Source organism: Brachyhypopomus gauderio, chromosome 11, assembly GCF_052324685.1.
Source record: "Brachyhypopomus gauderio isolate BG-103 chromosome 11, BGAUD_0.2, whole genome shotgun sequence".
NCBI lineage: Eukaryota > Metazoa > Chordata > Actinopteri > Gymnotiformes > Hypopomidae > Brachyhypopomus > Brachyhypopomus gauderio.
Window position 1 is genome coordinate 11,810,242 of NC_135221.1, and position 12,172 is coordinate 11,822,413.

General features: G+C 39.0%; 2 protein-coding genes across 3 annotated transcripts in view; one reads left to right on the plus strand and one right to left on the minus strand.

Moving 5' to 3' along the window:
* The first annotated feature begins 570 nt into the window (after positions 1–570).
* LOC143527037 (putative monooxygenase p33MONOX) lies at positions 571–4,105 on the plus strand. The gene is made up of 4 exons (XM_077021934.1): positions 571–754; positions 1,474–1,571; positions 1,895–2,079; positions 2,817–4,105. Exons 2-4 carry the CDS (start codon positions 1,483–1,485, stop codon positions 3,017–3,019), a joined length of 477 nt encoding a protein of 158 aa, XP_076878049.1. The 5' UTR covers positions 571–754; positions 1,474–1,482; the 3' UTR covers positions 3,020–4,105.
* A 1,189-nt stretch (positions 4,106–5,294) lies between these two features.
* col23a1a (collagen type XXIII alpha 1 chain a) overlaps positions 5,295–12,172 on the minus strand; it is an 82,352-nt gene continuing 75,474 nt past the window's right edge. For both annotated transcript variants that reach the window (XM_077021937.1, XM_077021936.1), the window contains 14 exons: positions 11,047–11,100; positions 10,902–10,946; positions 10,610–10,690; positions 10,458–10,511; positions 10,295–10,351; positions 10,111–10,137; positions 9,887–9,946; positions 9,648–9,719; positions 9,249–9,275; positions 9,109–9,162; positions 8,863–8,949; positions 8,023–8,091; positions 7,271–7,309; positions 5,295–6,681 (listed from right to left, as the gene is read on the minus strand). In XM_077021937.1, coding sequence (XP_076878052.1) covers positions 6,631–6,681; positions 7,271–7,309; positions 8,023–8,091; positions 8,863–8,949; positions 9,109–9,162; positions 9,249–9,275; positions 9,648–9,719; positions 9,887–9,946; positions 10,111–10,137; positions 10,295–10,351; positions 10,458–10,511; positions 10,610–10,690; positions 10,902–10,946; positions 11,047–11,100 — 777 coding nt within the window. In that variant the 3' untranslated portion in view covers positions 5,295–6,630. The remainder of the gene's footprint in view (positions 6,682–7,270; positions 7,310–8,022; positions 8,092–8,862; positions 8,950–9,108; positions 9,163–9,248; positions 9,276–9,647; positions 9,720–9,886; positions 9,947–10,110; positions 10,138–10,294; positions 10,352–10,457; positions 10,512–10,609; positions 10,691–10,901; positions 10,947–11,046; positions 11,101–12,172) is intronic.

The following is a 12,172-nucleotide window of genomic DNA, read 5'->3' on the forward strand; positions in this document are numbered from 1 at the left end:
GGGGGGGGTGTAGCGGGCCCAGGTTTATAGGTCACGGTTCGCTACTGCATTATAGTATTGAACACTGTTATCGCACAGTGCATGTTTTCTTCATATTGTGCAGTCCTGCATTGCACCTGACCTGGCTACTTTTTTCATTTCTCAAGGTCTTTATATTTACTGGTACCATAGTCTGCACATAAGTTTCCCTCTGCACAGATTCTGTATGTATTAGCTGTACATCTACAGCCTTCATGTTTAATCACCCGCTCTTGCAACTACACTAGAATATCCCGAAAGTGGCAACCACAAACCCTAACCCTAAATCTAACCCTGCATTAGCATTTATAATTATAAAGTAGAATTAAATTGAATTGGATCTAATCAAAGTCATTTTTTGCTGGCAATTTTTGTATTATCATTGTCAGTTAGATCAGTGGATCAGGCACTTTTGGAGAGTTATTAAAGAAAACATACATAAGTAGGTACATAATCTACATACATAGCCAACAACACCCATCGCACTGCGAGGGCCCTTAAGACTTTTACTTTGAAACCTGGCGAAACCTGATTGGAAGTCAACCAGTTTCAGCCAGTTCGTTCTTTTTTTCCATTTGTGAAGCTAACAAAGCGCCGTAGTTATTGCGTCAAACAATTTGGCAACATATCAAGTGGCTTTTGCTTGATCAACAACAGAGGAAGCTATATTCAAAAACATGGACAAGATAAAAGACCCATTCGGGATGGACAATAACACACATCAACATTTTAGAAGGTAAAAACATCAGTCTGGTGCCAACGTTGTGTTAAGGCGGCTGGTTAGCTGGGCCGGGCGGCGTCTCCGAACCAGGCCTCGTTTACGTAGCTGGATGAAGCAGCGTCGTCCAGGTTACCCAGACTAAACTACGGTAGTTCTGCTAGTGGTGATTAAAACAACACGGTTCTCCCAGCGCTGATAACTAACACCACTCCTCTACACTTTAGGAGAAATATCCAGATTAAGTACCTCAGGGTTCCTAGAGAGAATATTTGACCACTGTAAGCTAAAGCTAGCAAACGTACTATATATGGAGAATTGAAAACCGACCAGTTCAAAATCCGTAACATGCGGCTCAGTTACGAAATGTACAAAAGCGAAATCACAAAATAACGTAGCTGGCCTAGCTCAATTTATATTACTTCTTGTGTCCTCTTAATTGCGTTTATAGGCTGTACTGTTCACTGTTCTCTATAGAAGTACATTTTAAGTAAGAAAAACGACATATCAAGTTAAAAGATCAGGGCTGGGTTTCCCCAAATGCATCAACGCGAAGATCATCGTTAAGGCCCTTCAAAGACTACAAAAGACTTGGGCTGGGTTCTTATCAATGTAGAGCAGCTTTAACCTGATTGCTTTGCAGTATGGAGTAGACTTGGTTAGCCAAGCTTTAGTTTAATGCTTAACAGAATCATTTAAATGGTGCAGTATTTTCACCCATTTTTCTTTGTTTACAGAAGTTGAGGATGTTTTTGGGGACATTGGGGACAGGCTTTCAACATCAGTACCTTTCACGTCTGTCTCATCCCCCACATTCCAGAACCGTCTATCTTGGGTGAGACCTTCATGTAATGTTTTTATTTTGTTTATATATAAAGCAAATATTTGCGTATTTATAGGTTTTAAATTCTTTAAATATTTTTCCCCCAGTAGTTAAAGCCATATGGCAATTTTAATTTGATTTGTTACAATTGTACCTTAAAGGGCCCTTAAATGTTTTACCCATTTTATATGGAAAATATGCATCATCGGTGAAAATCAAGTTATAATGGGATGTTTTGCTTAAAGCACTGTTTTAATGAATTACAGAAAGCTGTCATTCTGTGAAGATATTTTTGTGTTGGGTAACTGTTTAATCTGTATTCATGTCCTTACCAGGATCTCTCTTAGCCAGAGACCTGGCCTTTTCATCACAGTATCTGACTCCAGCAGTGTTGACACGAGCATCCACATGGGTGGCAATGAAGGAGGAGGACGTGGGTTGGACCGCTGGGGCCTCTTTGGGATGCGCTCCAGCGTGCAGAAGTCCCCCACAGACCCCGGCTCTGACTCCAGCACATCTGGTGAGAAGAATCGTATTCCCCCCCAAACGCTTTCGGTTTGGAAGCTCATGGTTGTATGTTGTACAGGGCAGCTGTGTGGGCGTAGTCATGCTTCTTGCCTGTTTATCTGCATTTCTACGTTTTGATTATTTATCAGGCTGCATAATTGTTTGCTGGAATGAACACATTCTAGTTTGTCCGGTGGAATATGTGAGTGGACTGTCTCAGAATTCTGGTCCTCGCTCAAGTCGTTCTGTAATTCCTGTAATCCACCCTTTTTTCATTCCCACTACTCACAGGCTGCTTGTTAACAGCACTCTGCAGTCCATTTGCTCCCGGTCCACTCTATTGTCTCTCTTCCCTACTTCACTCTCTGCTCAATGCTTCTGGCTTGAATAATAAGTATTATTATCGTGACGAAACTAGATAAAAAAAAAAACACACATTTAAAGAAAGGTTATCTGCAAAAAATTTCAGATCCTTTGGATTGTTACAAAAAAAAAAAAAAAAACATTAGCCCCCCGTAGGTTTGGCCTGAGCCCTTAATGTTTACACCACCTATCTCTGAACTAGGTGATGACCTCGCTGTGCTCATGTTCACCATTGGTAATTTTAATTAGTTGGAGTGAAAACCCACTACTCATGGTGGGTGAATCTGTGTTGTCACAGTCTCCCTCCACACCACTACATACTGCTGCTGTACTAGGCTCTCTGTGATCAGCTGCATTATTTATTTATATTTGTGATCTTGATCTCAGGGGGGTTCAGTCTGCAGTCCTATTTAGGGGTTCAGAAGTCAACTACACTGGATGGTATCAAGACGCAGATAAACCTGGTGGTTGAAGACCCAGCCAACTTCACGTCTTCTAAAGGGGAGGGAACAAGTGTGGAGGAGAAAAAAGCAGCTCCCCAGAGACTGAAACATCGAGACATGAACATTCTCACCCCTTCTGGCTTCTGACTTCTGCACCCCAACCTGCCTCTGTCCTCTCAGGTCACCTCCACACTGCAAACCCTTCATTCAACTGTTCATAAGGAGCGCATGGGGTGTTAGTAAACACATCTAAATAGACACCCACATATTACTTTACACCTACATACTTTATATACAAGTACATAATATCATCTATGCACAGGCACACATTCACAGTTACAGGCACATGCTCAGCATAGTTAACCATGCTCGTGTGATTGCATTCATTAATTTGAGTAGAATGTCCTGGTTGCCAAACTTTTTTTGTGTGGGTTAAAGCAATTGATACCAGACTTAGACAATTTTTTTGTAAACAATATTTAAGCTTTGTTTACCGTCGTGGTTTTGGATAAAGTGGAAATACTGACGATTGTTAGCTAACAACTGAAGATTATAAGATATGACTACATAGCTATGTCTAGTGAGACCTTATTCTCAAGCTTCTGATGACACATTTTAATTTGAAATGCATTAAATAGATGCAGATTCTCAATGTGATCATAACTCTGTTGTCCCACTATAGATATGAACAGGGTAAGCACAACTTTACTTTAAACATGCACAAAAACATGCTTCAACAGAAGTCTTTCAGTAATATGGAGCATACTAAACTACTTGACTGTAAATAGTACATATATGGAGGTATTTAAATGGAGATTCTAAGGACACCTGGATGTATTATTTTTAACATTGGTTCTATTTTCATCTTCTTAAAAAATAAATACATCGTCGGGACTTGCGAGTCAAAGCAGTTTACCAGCAGAATCGTTTATTACTGTTCTTGCATACAGATCTGTCTCTCTTTGTCTTCTGCTTTATATCTAGGTCAGTCATCCCTCGTACTGTTTTGTGTGGACATGCTGGAACAGGTTTATGCAATTGAAGTACTGGTGAACTGCATAAAGGACAGTGTAACTTAATTACTTTAATACTTAATACTTTAAAAAGTTCTTTTCACATTTTGAAAAGGCATAAATTGAGGTGTTTGTCATGTAGTCCCCCCAGTCGGTAAGCAATAACAACGTGCAGTATGTATTTACATGCCTAAAGCTCAACATTGCTGTCACTATATATATATATATATATATATATATATATATATATACATACATTTTTTGTTCCCCAAGTAGTTTACACCAAAAAACCTTTTGTAACCGTTTGTATTTTTCATGTTCCATACACAATTTTATAAAATTAGTGATTACTTTGTGGATTAAATAGATTTTGCAGTTGCAAATCTTTTAGAATCCCTGCAAAATTCATGCTGAATACTTTACAGTTTATCTCCAATACACTTTTTTGTAGTGATGGATTTTAATTACTTTTCATTGTCTGTTTCATTTTGTAATGTAGCATTTGCATTCTTGTTCATACATTAATACATCTTGTCATTGGGTATAAAAATAATTTGTCTGCTGTGCAGCTGTTCAAATTTCATGCTTAAAATAAAATTTGCAGACAAAATGCATCATAATACCTGATTTTCTTGTATTGTGTCCTGCCTGTTTATTTTGTCCTCTATATTTAGATACTAAAATTAGTATCAGATTTAGTTAAGATTATTTGATCTTTACCACTCAGGTTTGACCCAAATGTAATTAGACCTGTATGACAAGTTATTTTGAAGGTGGCCAGTGTCACGGGTGGCCTGGTCTGATCTGGGAGATCTGTTTGCACTGCAGACTTTTGGCCCAACATGGCTCACTCTGATATTAAGGTGCACATTCAAGGCTTAATTAACTAGATCAATTGATGTTGGAATGGAGTTGAAACTAATCTCGGCAGGGAAACTGATAATGACCCTAAAGATGGGCTTGAGTTAAACGAGAGCAGGTACAGCTTAGTGCAAGGCCTGCATGTTCGTGTTTATGGGCAGAAAGTGGAATGGCTTAAATTCTCTGTCAATGTTTACTACCAAGCTAAGTTGTCAGCTCCTTGAATTAATTATAATTAATTGTTCGTTATGCAGATTCCATTGCTTTTATGCTTCTATTTCAATATCTGAATAGATTAGCAATTAAAGCATTTGACTCTCCATGACTTCTTCAGTATGTTCTTCAGTATCCATGACAAACTTCATATTGCAGAGCAATACATTGTGTTCATCTTTCTCAAGTAAATAAGTAGTGAATACAGATGAGTCTATGTGACTGTCTAAAACAAAAAGTAAATGATTAAAATGTTGACTAATTCCTCTGACAGGAATGTCAGTCTAATGTCTATGAGACTAGCTAAAACTCAAAGACAAATCCACACAGCAATGTTTACGTTTTACATTTATTTTAGAAAACACAAGAGATGCTAAACTAAGCACATAGCTGAAATCAATCCACTGTAGAAGTTATTTCATACTTCTCATAAACATCTAAATGATAAACAAAAAGACTGGGTGAGCAGCAACATTTTTCAGAGTAATAGATCTTTATGACAAGCTGAAAAAGATTTATAGCAACGTTTAAAGGGATTTTAAAAGGATTTTCTAGATGTATTGATACCTAGCTCATTAATTTTTGACAATCCAATTTGTAAATGCATGCCCTTGTAGTGTGTGTGTGTAAAATAGCTAGAAAATCTTTTACATCCACAGCAGATATCTCATACATAGAATGTCTATTATACACACGTTTAATTCAATGATTGATAAATAATCTGAAAAATTTGGAGGTAACAGTTGTTTGCATATGCTCTATGCTGCAGAGCCTGAACATGTGCAGATTACTTTACTGAAAGCTAACTCTTTAAATTAGACACCTTTTTGAATGTGCTTGCCAAGAGAAATGACCACACAAATCCGAGATACAAACAATATGAACTGAGACACTACGAGTTAATTATGGGCCTCAAATCACATTTCATTAAAACTTAAGGAAAACCACAGAAACCAGTCCTCACACTGGTCATTGTGGTGTGTAAGATACTTGCACCAAGCCTATAAAAACATTAAAGTTATCTTCAAAAAGCATTTAGCATATACCGTAAACACAACAAAGAATTTGAGTGTGATTTTAAATGTCACTGGTAAGCACTGTTCGTGTGTGTATAAAAATCCCAGCAAACGTTTGCTAACAAAATATAGTACAATCTAGTGGCAGTGTACATATGATAAAAAAAAACAGTACCACACTAATATATATCAATTATTTAAACATTTCACAACATTTTGTATACTCATATTGCATACGATTTGTCACTGGCTTTAAAAAATAAAGGGACAAAAAAAAGTTTTTTATTTCCTGAATTTGTTGTTGTTATTGCTAATGATATGGAGAATAAAAAAATAATAATAAATCAGGAAATGAAACATCATCTGAAAATCTCAAGATCCTTTAGCTCTTTAATAATAGCTTAAATGCCAGATAAACTGTTGACACTTCTACAAACGGTAAACATACAACTGTAAAGCCAGTCTCTGGGTTCCTATTTTTTTAAATAGCTAGAGAATAATTAGTGTCAAAGATCCTCCCTGGACAATACTATCACAAGAGCTGTTATGTCCCCTTTGACCTTTGACCCCGCTAAAAGGCTTCGCATCAGTCTTCTGTCGCCAAGAAGAAGCTTTTGTGTGAGGGACTGAGTATTCCACTCATCTTGCTGCTCAGTCACGGTTTGGAGAGATGCTTTCGTTTGAGTTTCTGGAGCATCCCTGCATCCTTTAAAAACAAACCAGATGCACACTCCCATTTTAAGCTTTGACTTCTGAGCATCACTTCAGCATGCTCATGCAACTCTTTGGGCAAGGAAGTAAATGTTTATATGTCTGTAAGTATTCTCCATTGTTCCATTTGGTTCACAAAAATATATATATAAATCCAAGACTGTCCCAGACACAAGTGCAGCATCCACTGTTTGCATCCCAGATTTGCTTTGAAAAAATACTGTAGGTAAGTCTTTGACTGAGGAGTGCTCATCAAAGATCAAAGTCTTAAATTACATTTAAAAAAACCTTGTAAAATGTTTTAGGTTGTATCAATCTGCTATATATACTACATTAATATGTACAGACATCATGCTTCATGTTAGTCATCACTGTAAAAGAACAAAACACATGTTAGAGAAAAGGATATCAAAAATCAAACAAAGATCACAGAAATATTCCATCCTTAACACTCTTAGAATCAGTGAGGGCAATCCATGCAGTCTATCATTAATTTAGATCAAACTGGACAGTATTAGAAGTAGATACTAGTTTTATATATATAGTTATATATAATATATAACAGGATTTAAGTATATACTGACCTTGTGCCAACAGCCTGCTATGGGAAGCCCATCTGGACCCTGGCAGATAATAATAATATGAAAGAAAGGGTATTTATTTTTCTATTTTATTCCAGAGGTGTGCAGCATGTGATTGTTTCATGCTCATCAAGACAAAACCTGTTCAGCTGTGTATGAGATCTGTATATCTCAAATTGTACACTTTAAGAACCTACCTGAATTTGGTACTGTGGGAATTTGGAACACTATTACTCAACACTTTTAACACTAGTGTTGAGATACACATAAAGGCTTACATTTAATTTACTCAAATGCAACAGTATTAAAACAAAACTATGGGCAACTCTGTAGGAATTAGCCTCAGAAATTCATCAACGCACTATTGTAAGCATGTAATTTCAGCAAAATGTGAGAAAACGGAAAAAGGCAGAGTAAATGATAATCCACACGGAGTTATGAAAAATACACCTGTAGATAACGAATCAGAGGACAACATATCACGACAAATACAAATTATGAGTTCTAACAGTCAGTGCTGATATTATGTTTATGGGTGTCAAATCATGAGCCCAGCCTTAACCGGGCCTTTGGTTTTGACAGGCTATGAAGGGCAGTGTCTTATTAATGCACTGTACATTCTTAAATTGTTAGTGAAAATGCTGGAACTCCATCGCTTGGGTTTATTTGTGGTTAATTGGAACAGAAAATTCATGTTTCATGCCAGGACAGAGCGTGCAAGGCAGGCATAGAAACAGCAGACAGAGGTACTGTACCAGTGGGCAGGGAGCCTCGCGGTCAGGCTGAGCCCGTTCACCCGGCTGGCCCTGACACCCAGCAGAGCCCTGCCAGCAAGAGCACACACATACAGAAACTCTCCTCACTGAGAAACAAGGACCTCCTCAATCACCTCCCCAACCACACACACATGCACGCACATACACACACACATACAGAAACGCTCCTCACTGAGAAACAAGGACCTCCTCAATCACCTCCCCAACCACACACACATGCACGCACATACACACACACATACAGAAACTCTCCTCACTGAGAAACAAGGACCTCCTCAATCACCTCACCAACCACACACACATGCTCACACGTACACACACACATACAGAAACTCTCCTCACTGTGAAACAAGCACCTCCTCAATCACCTCCCCAACCACACACACATGCACGCATGTACACACACTTACAGAAACTCTCCTCATTGAAAACCAAGCATTTCCTGAATCACCTCCTCAAACACACACACCTCTCCAAACACACATGCACACACACACGTACACACACATACAGAATCTCTCCTCACTACTAACTAAGCGTCTCCTCAATCACCTCGCCCACCCACACACGTACACACAGACACACCAAATTCAGAGCGGAATTCAAAGGACAAAGAAACAAGGAACAGCAGAAATAGGAAAAAGGAAGGAGAGGAGAAACAGACAAAAATATGGATGTATTTCCCTGAGGTCAGTTCTGGGTCGATGTTACTGATTACCCTGTAACATTTAGTGCGATGGTGGGGGCTGAGCTTTCTGTGTTGTGCCATGACGGAACCAAGGTAGTGTAATGTTGAGATGCCAAGGGTCTGGTACGCACCACAGGACACGGCTGGTCTAATCCAGGTGGACCCTGTTCCCCTTTCTGCCCTTTCAGACCTCGTTTTCCAACAGAGCCGTGATCACCCTGCAACAAGAACCAGCCGCTCCATAAAGCACGAAGCAGTCTGACCTACTAGGCAAAGTACTGAAGCACTAGTTTATATTTCCGGCTGATATTTGGTAGGTGATCAGATCTGATACGAACAAGGTTGCTTTGTTAATCACATCTAAAGTGGTAACATACTTTTTCTCCTTTTTCGCCGGTGTCTCCCTTAACTCCCTTAAGGCCAGGAAACCCCTGTAAGTGGACATGGTAGAGTGTGAGGAACACTACAACCCTTCCAGAGTCACTCAACACAAAGCCTACGGTTATGAGGCACTTACATCTAATCCAGGCTCCCCTGGCCTTCCCTAAGGAGAAGACAAGGCTGGTTAATGTCTAATGGTTAATGACTCTTTATATTGGATAAACAGTGCATTTACATTCTCAGTTAAAATCAGGCTGGTCTGTTTTGTTCATACTGGGTGAGAGGGCTGGATACTTGTGCAAAAGTTTGGATAAACTTTGATGCTAAAATTACAGTAGTTCCTTAACTATGTATGTATAAGACCTATATGTGTCAAATATAAAGTTATAGGTGCACATGCATGATACAGTGTATGGAATTGGACAAAACTGCAAAAATGTGTTTTATGATAAGCAAAATATAAACTCCTGATCATATGAGACCTGTACATACACCAACACTGTGTGTGTTTTAATAGAGAATCTTTTGCACATACTTTCTCCCCCTTTGCACCTGGAAGGCCAAGCAACCCTGCTGGACCTGGAGCTCCATGGGGGCCTTGAGCACCCTACAAAAGACCAGGAAAACCCACCATATCAAGCTTTTGTATTTTAACAAGTTGGATTCACTGATTCCCCTTTAACTTTTAGACTCCATGCCTGTATGTTGTTTTGTTGATGTGTTTTTGTGTTTGTGGAGAGGGGGCTGTGCGTCTAGGAAAGCTCATGTACTCACTTGGGTTCCTGGAGCACCAGAGTCGCCCTTCTCCCCTTTGATACTTTCTCCTGGATCACCCTGGAATAATGCATGAATGAAACTGTATGATACAGAATAGGTGTACTGTAGGTGGAACTAAGGAATCATCAATTCATGAACAAGTTAAATCGTCTAATGAACAAAATACATCTCACTGGAAATTGAGGGGAACATCACATTATGTATCAATCTTGGAGACTAACCTTTGGACCAGGCATGCCATGATGACCCTAAAACACAAGTACTAGTTAATGCCAAGTGCCAAACTGACTCATTCCTACAAACCTAAGTCCAAGGAACTTGCTACGAAAAAAAACTTGAGTTACTACTGATTAAAAAGTGGATAAAATAGGTTGGATGAGTTGTAAACTACATTGTGCAACTCACCATGAATCCTGGAGGGCCTCTGGGACCAGGAGGTCCTGGCTGAGAAATCATTTGAACCTGTAGACAAGTTCAGTTAATTACATTCAACTGAAATTCCTCTTCAGTGATAAGACGCTGCTCTTCATGCAGTGAAGTTCTACACACGCAGAGCTCTTTCACTAACCAGGTTGTCTTCTAGTCGGCTGTCTCCTTTCTCTCCTTTCTGTCCGTCCATTCCCTAAAAGACAAATAACGTTTTGACACAAATAACGACATCAACACAGGCCAGCGGTGGTGTGTGCAGAGGGTGTGAAGGTCTTCAGGTAGATTACGTACAGCTGGACCAGACAGTCCCATTTCTCCTTTCTCCCCTTTTTCTCCAGGAGCCCCTGTGTCACCACCGTCTCCTTTCGCCCCCTAATCACAACCAAGAGAGGAGAATGAAGGGGCGTCTATTTCCGCTGGAGTATTTTTGATGTGGCATGACCTGCACTATTAATTTCTCTTTTATGGCTCCGTGTCTCTCACATTTGTTCACTCACAGCAGATCATTCTTGCTTAACTGATCTAACAGGTACATTGCATTGGCAAATAACATTTACGATACTACTGATCATGAAACTATCACCTTCTCGCCATCCACACCAGCTGGTCCAGGCAAGCCCAGTTCTCCCTGTTTCAAAAGGCATGTTTAAGACTGTTGCATAGGAAGCATTCAGTGGTAAGTCATGTTGCAGAATCAGTGAAGTCTATATTGCAGTACCACAGCTCACCTTTGGCCCTTCCTTCCCAGGTGTGCCAGCAGGCCCGGGAGGACCAGGTGGACCCTGTAAAGTATATTTGCTATATTATATGAAACATTTAAAGTCTTATTTCACTGCCATATTCAGCACAGCCAATGTTAGGCCAACATATATCTGCTATAGCATCTCAGACTATTATATCTTCCTATTTATTTAGCTTTATTTGGTCATTATTGAGAAATAACTAAGACGGAATGCTGGTTTCTTCTTAAAGCATTCCTGATTTATTTATCTGAATTCAGTTATGCTGTGCCATATAAAACTATAAGTAATAAACCTACAATAACATACATGTCCTAAATAGAGCTGTAGGACACAGTCTGAACACAGGGTTCAGTAACATTCATTTTGTATCAGTTACTGTGTTTAACAAAATTAAACAAAAAAGCTTGGCAATTAGCAGGGAATTCTGTATGTCCTAGGGATGGCTCCTCTCTTATTCTGTATGTCCTAGGGATAGCTCCTCCCTTATTCTGTATGTCCTAGGGATAGCTCCTCCCTTATTCTGTAAGTCATAGGGATAGCTCCTCCCTTATTGCTAATAGCATATAGCATAATAGCATTTGGTCCTAATTGGCAAGAGATACATTGTCTTAACATAATTGTCATTTATTAAAGGACATGAAATCACATTTTTAAAGTGCAGTAACTCTTAACATGCACCACAACATTTCTCACCAATATCATCTAATCTAAATGGATCATTTCGTACAAACATAGAACAACAGCAACCTCAAGCTTACTTAAGTTCTTCTTCTGAAATGTAAATCTATTTGTACCTAAATCATTTAGGTCTTTCCAGTCATGCATCATCAACTTACAGGGCCACAGGGCCACATGCATGTGCTTGAAATTGTAATTAGGAGTCAAACATATAATTAAAGAAATATAATCAAAAGTGTCTCAGATTATCAAAACCATTGGATGAGTATGACGTTGATATTGCTTTCAAAACAGTTTTTAAATTATTTCTTTTTCATTCCACCCATACACAAAGAAACACATCCTGCAGAAAACAATTTATTGTTGTTAGAAGTGGTCAGTGGACATTTTCAACAGATGAAAGTGACACAAAGAGCATCTCATGCTTTCATTA

Excerpts from the sequence above, each read along its gene's own strand:
- LOC143527037 (XM_077021934.1), top strand. The coding sequence starts at position 1,483 with ATGTTTTTGGGGACATTGGGGACAGGCTTTCAACATCAGTACCTTTCA. Across the intron at positions 1,572-1,894 it reads TCCAGAACCGTCTATCTTGG|GATCTCTCTTAGCCAGAGAC; the intron begins GTGAGACCTTCA and ends TGTCCTTACCAG. Across the intron at positions 2,080-2,816 it reads CTCTGACTCCAGCACATCTG|GGGGGTTCAGTCTGCAGTCC; the intron begins GTGAGAAGAATC and ends TCTTGATCTCAG.